The following is a 15723-nucleotide window of genomic DNA, read 5'->3' as shown; positions in this document are numbered from 1 at the left end:
GGCAGACCAGTTAAACAAATACTTTGGTTCTGTCTTCACTAAGGACGACACAAACAATCTCCCAGAAACACTAGGAGACCGAGGATCAAGTGGGAGGGAGGAACTGAAGGGAATCCGCATTAGTCAGGAAATGGTGTTAGGTAAACTGTTGGGACTGAAGGCATATAAATCCCAAGGGCCTGATGATCTGCATCCCAGAGTACTCAAGGATGTGGCCTTAGAAATCGTGGATGCATTGGTGATCATTTTCCAATGTTCTGTAGACTCTGGATCAGTTCCTATGGTCTGGAGGCTAGCTAATGTAACCCCACTTTTTAAGAAAGGAGGGAGAGAGAAAACAGGGAATTATAGACCAGTTTGCCTGACATTGGTAGTGGGGAAGATGCTCGAGTTGATTATTAAAGATGTAACAGCAGCGCATTTGGAAAGCAGTGACAGGATCGGTCAAAGTCAGCATGGATTTATGAAGGGGAAATCATGCTTGACTAATCTTCTGGAATTTTTTGAGGATGTAACAGTCGAATGGATAAGGGGGAGCCAGTGAATGTGGTGTATCTGGACTTTCAAAAAGCCTTTGACAAGGTCCCACACAAGAGATTAGTGTGCAAAATTAGAGCACATGGTTTTGTGGATAGGGTATTGACATGGATAGAGAACTGGTTGGCAGACAGGAAGCAAAGAGTAGGAATTAACGGGCCCTTTTCAGAATGGCAGGCAGTGACGAGTGGGATGCCGCAAGGCTCAGTGCTGGGACCCCAGTTATTTACAATATATATATTAACGATTTAGACGAGGGAATGAAATGTAACATCTCCAAGTTTGCGGATGATACAAAGCTGGGTGGTAATGTGAGCTGCGAGGAGGATGCTATGAGGCTGCAGGGTGACTAAGATAGGTAGGGTGAGTGGGCAGATGCAGTATAATGTGGATAAATGTGAGGTTATCCACTTTGGTGGCAAGAACGAGAAGGCAGATTATTATCTGAAGAGTGTCAGATTAGGAAAAGAGTAGGTGCAACGAGACCTGGGTGTCCTAGTACATCAGTTACTGAAAGAAAGCATGCAGGTACAGCAGACAGTGAAGAAAGCTAATGGCATGTTGGCCTTTATAGCAAGAGGATTTGAGTATAGGAGCAAGGAAGTCCTACTGCAGTTGTACAGGGCCCTGGTGAGACCATTCCTAGTGTATTGTGCGCAGTTTTGGTCTCCTAATTTGAGAAGGACATTCTTGCTATTGAGGGTGTGCAGCAAAGGTTCACCAGGTTAATTCCCGGGATGGCGGGAGTGACATACGATGAAAGAATGGATCGACTGGGCTAAGATTCACTGGAATTTAGACAGATGAGAGGGGATCTTATAGAAACATATAAAATTCTTAAGGGATTGGACAGGCTAGATGCAGGAAAAATGTTCCCAATGTTAGAGGAGTCCAGAACCAGGGGTCACAGTTTAAGAATAAGAGGTAGGCCATTTAGGCTTAAGATGAGGAAAAACTTTTTCACGCAGAGTTGTGAAACTGTGGAATTCTCTGCCAATTCACTGGATGTTTCAAGAGAGAGTTAGATTTAGCTCTTAAGACTAACGGAATCAAGGGATATGGGGAAAAAACAGAAACGGGGTACAAATTTTGGATGATCAGCCATGATCATGTTGAATGGCCTACTCTTGCACCTATTTTCTATGTTTCTATATTTCTATGTTTCTATCCATCTTAACATTTGTAATTTTCTTTCAGCAGAATTCCCTGGATATCTGCAGATATTTTCATTTTGGAGCAAAAATTGTAAAGCTATCTTTGAGCAACTGTATCCACTGAGAAGATATTTGGAAAATGTTTAGGCATCAACACGAAATGAGATGAAAGGAAATAGTTTGCTTTTACTCACCTGATGTACTGCAATTAAAATAAATGTACAAACAAAGGTAGCAACAGAGCAACAGAAAAATTAGAGTTGTCACTCTATTGCATCAAAATCTCGATTTATGAAGGGAAACTTAAGGGCCTGTCCCAGTTAGGCGATTTTTAAGGCGACTGCCAGCAACTAGTCTGTCGCCGCACGTTCGCCGGGGTGTCGCGGACATGATCATAAGTAGTCGTCAATGAGTCATAGCAGATCTCGGCTCGTCGCGGAAAAAGTTACCAACATTTTTCGGCGACAGCTGGCTTGTCACCAATGATCGTAGCTTGTCGAGGGCACTGTCGCAGGTTGTCACCAGGTGTGGTAGGTTGTCGCCGGTACTGAGGACGGATGAATTTCATTGGCAACTACCAACGTCAACCGGTGACATGTACCGGGATCAGGAGAAGACAAGGTGCCACAGGAACTGTCAAAACCCGTCTACAGAAGTTCAGCTGCAACAGCCAGCTGTGGAATGGGGGTGGAGACCGCGATGCTGTCAAAGGGGGCGGACACCTGACCATACTGACAGCAAGGTCCGGCCAGACCACTTTTTAGGTATATTTTGTGATTGTTTGAATTTTTTTATTTAAAAAAAAAATATTTTTGCATGTAGTTATCCATCTTTCATAGGCATATAATTTCATATCATATCATATCATATATATACAGCCGGAAACAGGCCTTTTCGGCCCACCAAGTCCGTGCCGCCCAGCGATCCCCGTACATTAACACTATCCTACACCCACTAGGGACAATTTTTACATTTTACCCAGCCAATTAACCTACATACCTGTACGTCTTTGGAGTGTGGGAGGAAACCGAAGATCTCGGAGAAAACCCACGCAGGTCACGGGGAGAACGAACAAACTCCTTACAGTGCAGCACCCGTAGTCAGGATCGAACCTGAGTCTCCGGCGCTGCATTCGCTGTAAAGCAGCAACTCTACCGCTGCGCTACCGTGCCGCCCTTGTTTGAATTTGTTTGAATAAAGTTGATTTTGGTGATTTAAAAAAAAAATTGGAGTCTGGATTTATTGCATTTCTAAGTACTTTATCATGGCATCTCATTCAAAGATTCTAATCTCATTCAAAGATTCTAGTCTCATTCATTTTGACCAATGAAATAAACACTGACACAGGCACTGCACTGCATGTAAATAAGAACTCTTTTCATTTATTTAGATCAATGAAGCAAAACAAAGACAAGCAATTCACTGCATTGAAAGGCGAACACTTATCATTTCTTTCAATCAGAGAAACAAAACCAACACAACCAATGCACTACATCGAAAAATAAACTCCTTTGGGAGGGTGTGGGGGGCACTGAAAAGGGGCTTGGGTTGTGGTCTTTTGGGGGCTCTCTTCCTGGAGTGGTGGACCTCTGCTTGTTGAGTGGGCTGTTTACTGCTGGTCTTCAGATAATGTCATTTTGCCATGGTATGCTGCCCTAGTTCGGAGTGTACGCCCGATACCAGGCTAGGGAACAACAAAGAGACTCAGAGAACTGCGATCCATACACGGATCCAGAGTGTAACGCCCGATACCAGGCCTGGCTGCAACAAAGAGGCGACACGGAGAACTGTGATCCATGCACTGATCCTGAGTGCAAATCATAATCCAGGGCTAGGGAAGAACAAAGAGTGGCCACAGAGAACTATGACCCATACACTGACCACGAGTGTTATTCTCAATACCTGGCTTGGGAACAACGAAGAGGACACACAGATAACTGTGATACGTATTCTGACCCCGAGTGTTATTCCCGATACAGAGCTAGATAGGAACAAAGAGGAGACTCGGAGAACTGTGATCCATGCACTGATCCCGAATGCAGATCACAATCCAGGGATAGGGAAGAGCACAGAGTGGGCAGAGAGAACTGTGACCCGTACACGGATCCCGAGTGCAACGCCCGATACCAGCTAGAGAGCGACATAAAGACACTGAAAACTGTGACCCAAACATTGATCCTGAGTATTATTCCCGATACCAGGCCAGGGAACAACAAAGAGTAGCCACTGAGAATTGTGATTCACGCACCGATCCCGAATGTAATTCCCAAACTCGGTCCAGAGAGCAGCAAAGAGAAGCCACTGAGAACTATGGTCCGTACTCTGATCCAGAGTGTTATTACTCTCTATATTGCGCCAGGGAAAAGCAGAGATCTGGTGCGGAGAAGTGTGACTCGTCCGCTGATCCTGAGTGTAAATCCCAATCCCGCACCAGCGAGCAAGAAAGAGGAACCACTGAGAACTGCGACCCTTCCAAGGATCCCAATTGTCATCTGAAAACGCCTTCAAGAGAGCAAGAGAGAACAGCCCCTGAGAAATGTGATCCCAACGCTGATCCTGAGTGTTATTCCCGATCACATGCCAGGGAGGAAGAAAGAACAGCAACAGAGAATTGTGATCCAAACATTACAGTGCAGGTTGACGTAGCTTGTCGTAGTCCTTGTCGTAGTGGACGTCCTAGGTCACGAAGACTGGGTCGCCGGTTGTCGGCAGCTTGCCGTCGCCTAGGTGGTAGGTTGTCGTAGCTTGTCATGGGCATTGTCGTGGTCATTGTCGTAGACATTGTCGTAGGGTAAAAAAAAATTAAGTTTTTTCGGCGATCTGCTACGACTTTGACAGTCGCCGGCAGTCGCCTTAAAAATCGCGTAATAGGGACAGGCCCTTTAGACACTTAATTGATATTGCACGATTGCGTGCACTTCTAAAATATAAATGTGTATTCAGTGAAAATTTTTAGTAAACTAGGTATTGGCAATATTTGCATTAACAAGGAACTGCAGGTGCTGCTCTATACCAAAGATAGACACAAAATATATATATTAAATAAGTCTGCGGGTCAGGCAGCATCCTGGAGAACATGGATAGACAAACCCCCACTCACCCCCTTTCCAATTCTAGGTTGAGAAATCCTTTTACTGAACTGTTCCCAATGCATTTAGATCTTTCCTTTCCTGAAATAAGGGGTCCTATACTGTACATATCCCTACTTTTGTCATCAATTCCTCTGCCAATAAGCAGTAACATGGTTTTTCCAATTACTTTTTGTACTGGACTTTTACAAATCATGCACCAGGTTACCCTCTGCATTAAAAGCTTTCCAATTTCTGAACATTTAGTTAAATAATATGGTTCTTTTTTAATTTTTCCTGAAAAAATCCAATACAATTTTGCTTTTCACATTATATTCCATTTGCCAGATTTCATTCACTCATTTATTCGTATCCTTCATTGGCCTTCTTATGTCCTCTTCATAACTTCCTGTCCATCTTCATGTTATCAGCAGATTTAGCAACAATTTATTTGCTGCTTTCATCCAAGTCATTTATATACATTGTCAAAAGTTGAGCCCCCAGCACTGATCTCTATGACACACCATTCATTATATCTTGCCAACCAGAAAACACACAATTTATGCCTACTCTCTATTTCCTGACAGTCAACAAATCTCTCTAACCATGCAAATATCTCACCTCCTACGTCATGAACTTTTATTTTCAGCAATGACCTTTGATGCAGCACGATTTCATCGCCCGGCGCGGCTCGGCCGCGGGACTTTCCATCGCCCGGCACGGCTCTGCCGCGGGACTTTCCATCGCCCGGCACGGCTCTGCCGCGGGACTTTTCATCGCCCTGCGCGGCTCGGCTGCGGGACCTTCCATCTCCTTGCGGGGGCTCCACGAGTCGGGAGCCTCGGTCGCCTCGGCAGAAGTCGAACTATCTGTCCATGGGAGAAGCATGGGGGAAGAGAGAAGAAATTTTCTTGCCTTCCATCACAGTGAGGGGGTGTCTGGAGGAGTCACTGTGATGGATGTTTGTGTTAAAATTGTGTGTCTTGTGTCTTTTACTCTGTACTGTTGTGGCTGCGTGGCAAATGATTTTCATTCAATTAATTTTGAATGACAATAAAGGCATATTATTATTATTATTATTATTATTATTAAATACCTTTTGAAAATCCAAGTTTGGTTCATCCACTGACTTCCCTTTACCCAAAACACGTGTTAGTTCTCCAAAGAACTCAAATAAGGATCAAACACAATATCCACTTCACAAAACCATATTGACTTTGCATGATTACCCAGATTTAAAAAAAACCTTTAATAGCAGCTTCAAACATGATCCCTATTTTCCTGTGAAGCTTGCTGGCATGCATTTACCGGCTTTCTAGCTCCTGCATATTTTCTAATCTAATGGAGGTTTCCCCAAATCTGGGGAATAATGGAAAATTAAAACCAATGCTAAGTTGACAGTCTCAACCTATATTCTTTAATGAAACTCATCAAGGCCCAGAAAATTGTCATTCTGTAGCTCCCACTATATGCTCAGTATAGAATCATAATTTCCCTGAGCACTGTCTTCCCTTTCAATTCACAATGTGTGGCTATTTCTGGGATGTTAACTTGTGAATTGAGAAAAATGACTGAAGCAAAATATCTATTTAATTCACGTACCATCTCCTAATTTTCCAATCCACTGACTAACTTTTTTATAGGACCAACACTCACTTTGCTAATGACCCTTTAAACATTTTTGAAACTCTTATTATCAGTTTTTACATTTCGAGCCAACATTTGTCTCATACTTCAACTTTTCCTTCTTTATTAATCTTTTGGTCTGCTGTTCTGTGCTGCTTTTTATATTCTATTCAATACTCTGACCTACCATCTCTCTTTGTGTAATTCTGTACCTTTTACTTTAAGGATGATACTACCTTTAATTAACCACAGATGATGTGCCCTTTACTTAGATTTTTATTTTAATTGGGAAGCATGTATTCTCTTATTGGGATGCATGTATTCTCTATACTCTGAAATATTCCATTAAATGTCTGCACTGCATCTTGATTGATCAAATCTTTAACCCAATTGGCCAGTTTATTTTAGTTGGTTCTGGGACAGAAATAGACGCTTCTGATCACCAAGTGTACACAAACCATCACGTACCCATTCACACTAATTCTCCCCACATTTTTCATCAACTTCTCCTTTATTATTCTACTCATCTACAACAAGAAGGTGATTTATTTTGGAGAATTAACTGACTAACCTGAATGCCTTTGGTATGTGGGGTGCCCATGGGAAACCCCAGGTTACGGAGAGAAAGTGCAAACACAGATGGGACCAGAGATAAGAATCAATTCCTGGTTGCTGGGGCTGCGAGCCAGCATCTATATCAGTTGTGCCATTGCTGTTCTCAGAACCCACCCCTAAAATACTCTGTAAGCTCTTCATCTAAACTACAGTAGGTGGAGGAGGTATTCACTTTCATGTTCCATATGTTGCAAAGATTAATTGTTAATCTAGGCTATGCTATTTAGGTGCAGAGAAGGATGATATGCTTCAGTTTGTTGCAGAATTGCTTTGCGTACAAAATCACTCACTTTGTTCCATTAAGAGGTGAAATAAAACGAAAATTCAATTCACCATGGATTTCTATTCTTGTATGGGCAGAAGAAATAATTTCATGGCGCATTGAAATCAAGACGAATTCCATGAACACGTGAAATGAGAAAATAGAATCACTGTTAGTTCTTAGATCAATATTGGTTCTTACATTCGATAATAGATGCTGTGGGTTATGAAGGCTTATAACTAGGAAAAAAATTGAATTGAAGTTGTAAATTTGTTTCATTGTGAGAAACAAGGAACAGTTTGTTAAGCTGAAGGCGGATATCATCAATCTTTAACTTTGGTCAAATTCCTTGTAAAAGAGGAAGGGATGACTGTATAAACATCAAAAACAAAATTGCCAGTGGCTTCAAGTTGTTGTTTTGAAATTTGAAAATATTACAAAACACATTTAACATTAGCAAAAGAAATAGCTGGAATGACCAGCCGATTCTGTTGTTTCTAGAGATTGCTATGATCAGCATGGTTTTGTCACCTGAGAGATCGTGTTCATTGAGTTTTTTGAACGCAACAAGAAGATAGAAGATGGCAGGAGTGAAAATCTCTGCCTCAGAAGTGGAATTCTCTGCCTCAGAAGGCAGTGGAGGCCAATACTCTGAATGCATTCAAGAGAGAGCTAGATAGAGCTCTTAAGGATAGCGGAGTCAGGGGGTATGGGGAGAAGGCAGGAACGGGGTACTGATTGAGAATGATCAGCCATGATCACATTGAATGGCGGTGCTGGCTCGAAGGGCCGAATGGCCTACTCCTGCGTCTATTGTCTATTGAGTGCAGACATAGTCTCTATGGACTCAACAAACCCTTTGATAAAATTCCGGAAGGTAGACTGCAATGGAAGATTAGATTGAGTGAGATTCTTTGAGAGCCAGTTAACTGAATACAGATGTGTAGGAAGGAACTGCAGAAACTGGTTTAAACTGAGATAGACACAAAAAGCTGGAGTAGCTCAGTGGGCTAGACAGCATCTCAGGAGAAAATCGGTGATGTTTCGGGTCGAGACCTTTCTTCTCCAGACTGAGAGTCAGGGGAAAGGGAAACGAGAGATATAGATGGTGATGTTGAGAGAAAAAAAAAAATGAATGAAAGAGAGGCAAAAAAAATAATGATGGTAAAAGAAACAGGCCATTGTTAGCTATTTGCAAGGTGAGATCGAGTACAGACAATGAGACTCAACAAGACGATTTTGAAGCTGGTACGGCTTGGGTGGGAGAGGGGTGGATCTCATCCCTTGGGTGGGAGAGGGGTGGAGAGCGAGAGGGTCTGTACTCATTCTCACTAAGCAAAGGGAAAGGGCTGTTATCTGAAAATATTGAATTCAATGTTGAGACCTGAAAGCTGTAATGTGCCGAGTCAAAAGGCAAGGTACTGAAATAAACTTGTGTTTGCATTGGGCTTTAATGGAAGAGTTTAAGAGGTCAAAGACAAAGAGGTTCAGAATTAAATAGGATGAAGAATAAAAGTGAGAGGGTCAGAGACAGGTGCAGGGTTATCCTAGAAGTGTCAGTGGAAGGATTCTGCCAAGCGGTCTCCAGATCTGTGTTTAGTTCTGTGGCAGAGGAGATTAAATTGTGAGCACCAAATATAGTACACTAAATTGGAAGCAATACAGTACAATACTGGAAGCAGCAGAACTGCCTTATGTGAAAAGACTATTTGATCCTACAATGATGTGAAAGGACGAGGTAAAAGAACAGATGTTTTATCTCGTGTGGTTGGCATGGAAGATGCCATGCGAAGAGAAGTGGGCATGGTGGAGACGGATGAACGAACCAGGGAGCCACAAAGTGGCCAGTATCTGCAATGTTGAAGGGGTGGAGGGGAACATGAGACTGGTGATGCCATAAAATTGAAGATATGAAAATTATTGTTGGTGAATTATTGAATGTGTAGGCAAGCGAAGTAAAAGATGAGGACAAGGTTAACCCTGTCCTTGCTTTGTGGAGAGTATGGGGATGACAACAGTAGTGTAGGAACAAATAACTGTTGTCATTCAATGCCCTGTCAACTCTGCAGAACACAATTAAGGAAAAAGGAAGAAAAACATGAAACACTGGCTCAGAAGGTGTTTCATCACGATAGTGGCAAAGAATCTGGGGGAGTGTAATGTAGTTCATACAGGAAGCAAGGTGAGAGGAAATGTAGTCAAAATTGCTATGGAAGGACAGCAATGGATGTTCAAAGGCAACAACCAAACTGCTGGAGGAACTCGGTGGCTTGAACAGCCTGTGTAGGTCAAAAGGAATGGTGGACAATTTGTCAAAATTCAGCATCAAGAGCCAATAGTTGCTAAACTGTGATGGAGAGCGAGGTCATGATAAGAAAGGGAAGAATCAGAGATGGACCATGTGAGAGTGAGAGCAAGGCAGAAACTAACAGCAGAGGTGCCAAAATTAGGATGAGAGCAGGAAGACGCATCAGTGGACAATCAACAATGAACTAGATATAGAAGTGTTCGAAGGGCCCAAGCAGAACTGAAATTAATACTGTTTCATGTATCGCATAAAAAGACAGGCATAATTTGGACTCATGTAGGCTCCCGTAGCTACACCTTTGATTTAGAGAAAGTGAGTGGAGTTAAAAGGTAGTTTATCAACATAAGAACTGAACTTTGCATGAAACTACAGCTATTGTGTCACACCCAGTGCCTCCTGTCAAAAACTTGCAATAAAAGCACCAATGGGCACTATAGGTAATGCATGAAATCAGGAGTTAAAATGCTCAGCCAATTGTTCAAATCCATCCATGGATTTACTTATCCTTACCCTGAAATCCTCTAATTCTATACATGCATGTTACTTCATCTGTCTTCATCCCCCAAATCACTTCCCCTCCTTAATTCTCTCTCTAAACCTTTTCATTGCTATAGACAATAGACAATAGGTGCAGGAGTAGACCATTCGGCCCTTCGAGCAAGCAACGCCATTCAACGTGATCATGGCTGATCATTCTCAATCAGTACCCCGTTCCTGCTTTCTCCCCATACCCCCTGACTCCGCTATCCTTAAGAGCTCTATCCAGCTCTCTCTTGAATGCATTCAGAGAATTGACCTCCACTGCCTTCTGAGGCAGAGAATTCCACAGATTCACAACTCTCTGACTGAAAAAGTTTTTCCTCATCTCCGTTCTAAATGACCTACCCCTTATTCTTAAACTGTGGCCCCTGGTTCTGGACTCCCCCAACATTGGGAACATGCTTCCTGCCTCTAACGTGTCCAACCCCTTAATAATCTTATACGTTTCGATAAGATCCCCTCTCATCCTTCTAAATTCCAGTGTTGGCTGCAGCTCAGCTGTTTGGAACCTTGCCACTGCTTGAAGCCACTTCAGAGGTTTGAGCACAAAATCTAGGCTGGCATTTACAATGCACTGTCACACTGTCTATATGATGAGGCATTAAAGAGAAGTTCCATCTGCTTTATCAAGTGGGCAGAATCTCATTGCACTATTTGAAAAGTAGCAAGGGAATTATTCCTGGTGTTGTAGCCAACATTTCCTCCTGTTTGGAGCAAATCAGTTGCTCTGCTTCCTGCATTACATCAGCAACTGTTTCACAACATTATTGACTAAAAAAGGCTTTGATACTTCTTCAGTTCTCAAAAGATGCCATACAATGCATTCCTTTGCTTCAAAGAAAAACTTACTTCTGAACTTACTGTCACCTCCGTATCTGTCTACTTAGGTGGTTCAATCTGAGCGCAGATCTACGCATTTCAATGGTTTAGTATCAATGCCACTCTAATTGATTACAAAAATCTTCCATTACATTTCCCACCCATGTCAATATCTCTCTGGGAAAAAATAATATAATTTAATCAATAATTCCAAATCAATATTGATTATGCTGTCTAGGTTTGTTTGATAAAGTCCTTATTAGAACCTTGGGAATTTTCATGTCATTAATGCAAGTTTCTGTTATTGAATATGCAACAAAGAAGGCCACAGATACAGACAGAATAAATAACAACAGGGTCATCCTTGCACTGAATCAAATGTATTCTGCAAAGCAGATATCCAATTTGTGTTTGATTTCTGCAAAGCGAAGACCACTGTGAAACCAAATGCAATGAGTGCACCTACAGAAGGAAATCTCTGTTTCGCCTGGAAGAAATGTTTAGTCTCAGAAGAATGGGGAGGGAAAAAGTTAAATGCTACATTCAGTTGTGGATGTAGCCCAGACCATCACACAAACCAGCCTCCCTTCCATCTGCACTCCATGCTGCTTCGGCAAGGCCACCAGCTAAAGGATCAATCTCACCCCTGTCAATCCCTCTTCCCCCTTCTCCCAAAAGGCAGGAAAAACAGAAGTTTGAAAACTCACACCTCCAGATTCATGGACAGTTTCTTCTCAGCTGTTATCAGGCAATTGAACCATCCTCTCATCCATTAGAGTGCGGTCTTGACCACTCATGCACTGGAGACCTTTGAACTTTCTTTAATTGAACTGTATCGGATTTCAATGTTATATCTCTGCACTAAATGATGTACCCTTTATCCTTTATCTGTGCTCTGTGAGTTTGATTGTATTCATGTATGCCTTTTTTATGACTGTATTGCACGCAAACAAAAGCTTTTCACTGTATTTCAGAACACGTGACAATAATAAATTAAACTAAACCTTCCACAGTGTCTGAGAAGGTACAATGTAAATGGGGAATAGATGTAGATGAAGATGGAAGAGTGAACTGGGGAACCATTGAAGGGACACTTTATTTGGAATGTTAAAAGGGAAAAATGTCATTTGGTAGGAAATGGTGGATATTATGGAGTGTAGCGCACTTGATGAGGAGGCTGGTGGGATGAAAGGTGGGCATCGTAAGCCTGTTTTGGATGGGATTTTAGGCTTGAGAGCCAAAATATGAGATATGGAACCATTGGAGTTGCTTGTACACAGAACTATTTGAGCAGGAGAAGTGAACTAATGAGATGGCACAGTGGTGTAGCAGAAGAGTTGCTGCCTGACAGTGCCAGAGACCCAGGTTTGATCCTGACTACATGTGCTTGTCTGTTCGGAGTTTGTACGATCTCCCCATGACCTACGTGGGTTTTCTCCAGGAACTCCGGTTTCCATCCACGGGTTTGTAGGGTAATTGGCTTGGTATAATTGTAGCTTGTCCCTATTGTGTGTAGGATTGTGTTAGAGTGTGGGGATCGCTGGTCAGTGTGCACTTGGTGGGCCGAAGGGCCTGTTTCCGTGCTGTATTTCTCAACTCAAAACTAAACTAAACTAAAGCACCTCACTGAAATGTGCACATTGACTCTTGTAATCAATGTTTCCCTAATTGTGAGGGATATTAAAAAAAACGCAAGGCCGAACAACAACATTGATATTCATGAAATTAACTTTGCAGGCTCATTGTCTACTAGATGAACAGCACACAAAAATTGCTGGCTGACGCAATGTCTAATAACAACTTGGCAAAAGCCTTTAATTTTTATTTTTACTGCCTCTTTGCCTACTCATGATCCGAACAAGGTTCTCTCCCTGAGGTTTCAACATGGAAGGGGCAAGGTATGTGGATCAGGTAAAAGCTCAAACTAAAAAGACAAAAAGTGCTGGAGCGGGTCAGGCAGATTCAACGGATCAGGCAGCATCCTACAGATAGGTGACATTTCGGATCAGGACTTCTTCAAACTCCAAACGCCACCTATCCAAGTTGAGTCTGAAGCAAGTCCTGACCCAAAATATCACCTGTTTATGTTCCAGTCTGAGGTCGGGTCCCAACCCGAAACATCACCTATCCATGTTCTCCAGGAATGCTGCCTGAGCCTCTGAGGTACTCCAGCAAATTGCGTCTTATTTTTGTAAACCAGCACCTGCAGTTCCTTGTTTTAAGAGTTTAAGCTGACTGTACTTGTTGACCTTTCAGAGTACAGGTTGCAGACTGCAACACAAGATGGCTTCTGGGTCAGTCTAATCCAACTGGCTTTCTGAAACCAGGGCAAGCATGGATTGAGAGGGTCACAAGGTTTTCACATGCAGGGAGACAATGTGTCCTTTTGTGCTGCATGACTGGTTTTCCTGCTGAGATGCAGAATAATCCCCAATAATCTGTATATCTGCACAAGAAACTGCACATAAGCAGACAGTAAGATACGCATCAGCTAATTGGAACTTTATTTGATCTTTCAAGTTGACAGACGAGACGGTGAACCTTAATGCCTGGATAGCTCTAGAAAAACTGATACCACGGACTCCTCCAAAGTCGATCCACTGAGGTCAGCAGATGCTGTATTGTTGAGTGGAATACAAGTACTGCATAAAGGTTTACAACAGTACATTCAGTGTACCAAGAATGGAGGAAAAATGCCACATAAAATGAAATTGTAAAGGAAGCTTCATTTGATGTTTCAGTACATTTTCACTTATATTAAAAGAGATAATTTATTACCCAAAGTAATTCCAGTTTCGCCAATAATATTCATATGTCAATGAAGATAAAATATCTTAAATGCCTTTCCTTCCCACACAGTTTTAGCAGTTTTAAAATTAATTAGGTAAGGATACAACAAAATTATAATCGCATTTTCTTTTTTTTTTAAATACAAGAATAAAACAATTACCTAGAAAGTACTCAGCAGAATAAATTAAATTCATTATATTTCAATTAACAAGACTAGTTTTGAAGAAGATAATCATTACTTAAAACGTGTGCAGATTTTGGCTCTGTCAAACTTACAATGAAGGATCTTGGACCAGGTCTTTAAGGTTTATTCCACTTCTATCTTCTGCAAGGTTTCTGAAGCAGCTATCACTCACTGTAAAAGATTAACACAAAACCACACGATATTTAAAAATTTTGTCTGCATATCACGACTCTTTCCCTCTTCCCTGTTCATTGGAAAAATACTTTAGATACTTTAGAACTTTTCTCTGTTCTAAACACATTGTCAGTTGCATGGAAAATTAGTCTCATCAGCACCAGCTGAGTTTCAGTACCTCACTGAACTTGCCCAAGTTCAAATTATAGCTGGACTATAAAGTTAGACAGAATAAAACACAAAGTGTTGGAGTAGCTCAGAGGTTCAGCTAGCATCTGTGGAGGGAATGGATAGGTGATATTTTGGGTCAGGACCCTTCTCCAGTCTGAAGAACGGTCCTGACCTGAAACGTCACCTATCCATTCTCTCCACAGATGCTGCCTGACCAGCTGAGTTGCTCCAGCATTTTGCTCCAGTGATCAGCATCGGCTGGTCACTTGTGTCCCCAGCTTAGACAGAATATTCATTGACAGAAAACAATACAGTTAACATGATGTACACATATAGTGACTACCACCCATTAGATTCTAATAGTCGCAAAAGCAAACAATTGCAATTCCACAATTTGTCCAGTTTCATTAGTGGCATTGCATACTCATTATTTGAATCAGACTTTCTGGCAAAATGAATGTAAGCTGATTGAAAGATAATTACACAAATATGGTAAAACATTTAACAAAGATATCCTGATGCTTTTCAAATCTGTTTAAATTGATGCAGATACTTTTCAGTGACATTCTTTTGTATTAATTGTATTCTAAATTTTTTAAACATGCTTTTATGAACAAAGGTTTGTCCGACAAGTATGAAGTGCTCAGCAGATTTATTTAAGACAAGGATTTAGCAGAAGCAGAGATAATTAAACATAAGATTAAGTTAACTCCTAAAGTTACGTTAATTGTGATCCACTGCTCAGTCAAACCTGATGCTGAGGAGACTAAGGATCATTAAAACAAATATTGAATTCTCCAATTTTAGATCACTTCTACAAACACCAACCCCTGCTCTTTCTTTCCCTTCCACCCCCCTCTCCTGAAACCTGGATGACCCCGCACCGATTACTCCCACCTCCACTACTTTCTCCAGCTTCACAATTCACAACGTTTCTATCCTCAGGCCTCACAACTCTTGATCCCTTTGGTTCACATCTGTTTTTCCATCTCTGGGCTTTGTCCAACAATCTGCCATTCAAAACCCCCTCTCGCCTGCGTTAACCTATTACCAGCCATGCTTTGTCCTGCCCCTTCTTTCTTACAGCTTTCTTTCTTTCTCCCCCCCTCCCCACCACCCACCACAATCAGTCTGAAGAAGGGTCCCAACCAGAAACATCACCTATCCATGTTCTCCAGAGATGCCGCCTGACCCGTTGAGTTACCCCAACATTATGTGTCTTTCTGAGGAGATTTAAATCTGGTTTGGTGATGCAGGTTGTAAGGTGGATGTCGAGAAGTTTCAGAGGCTGGAGACAGGCTGAGGGAATGGGCTAGGAAATAACTCATGGAAACTACACTTGCAAGGATATTTACTTTTAGAAAAAAATGGGAAGGCGATCTATATTTTTGGTGAGAGACTGAAAGGAGGACCTGAGCATTGAGAAGGACCAGCCTTGCATACAAACCACTGAAAGTTAACAAAAATAAAATCCA

The 15723-nt window shown here is 41.8% G+C and overlaps 1 protein-coding gene across 20 annotated transcripts in view; it reads right to left on the bottom strand.

The window, feature by feature from the left end:
- The window catches only part of LOC144597249 (gephyrin), a 414464-nt gene that overhangs the window by 267962 nt on the left and 130779 nt on the right, over positions 1–15723 (bottom strand). For all 20 annotated transcript variants that reach the window (XM_078406319.1, XM_078406323.1, XM_078406321.1 and 17 more), the window contains one exon: positions 13996–14074. In XM_078406319.1, coding sequence (XP_078262445.1) covers positions 13996–14074 — 79 coding nt within the window. The remainder of the gene's footprint in view (positions 1–13995; positions 14075–15723) is intronic.

Source organism: Rhinoraja longicauda, chromosome 10 (genome assembly GCF_053455715.1).
Source record: "Rhinoraja longicauda isolate Sanriku21f chromosome 10, sRhiLon1.1, whole genome shotgun sequence".
NCBI lineage: Eukaryota > Metazoa > Chordata > Chondrichthyes > Rajiformes > Arhynchobatidae > Rhinoraja > Rhinoraja longicauda.
This window is presented reverse-complemented; position numbering and strand designations above follow the sequence as displayed.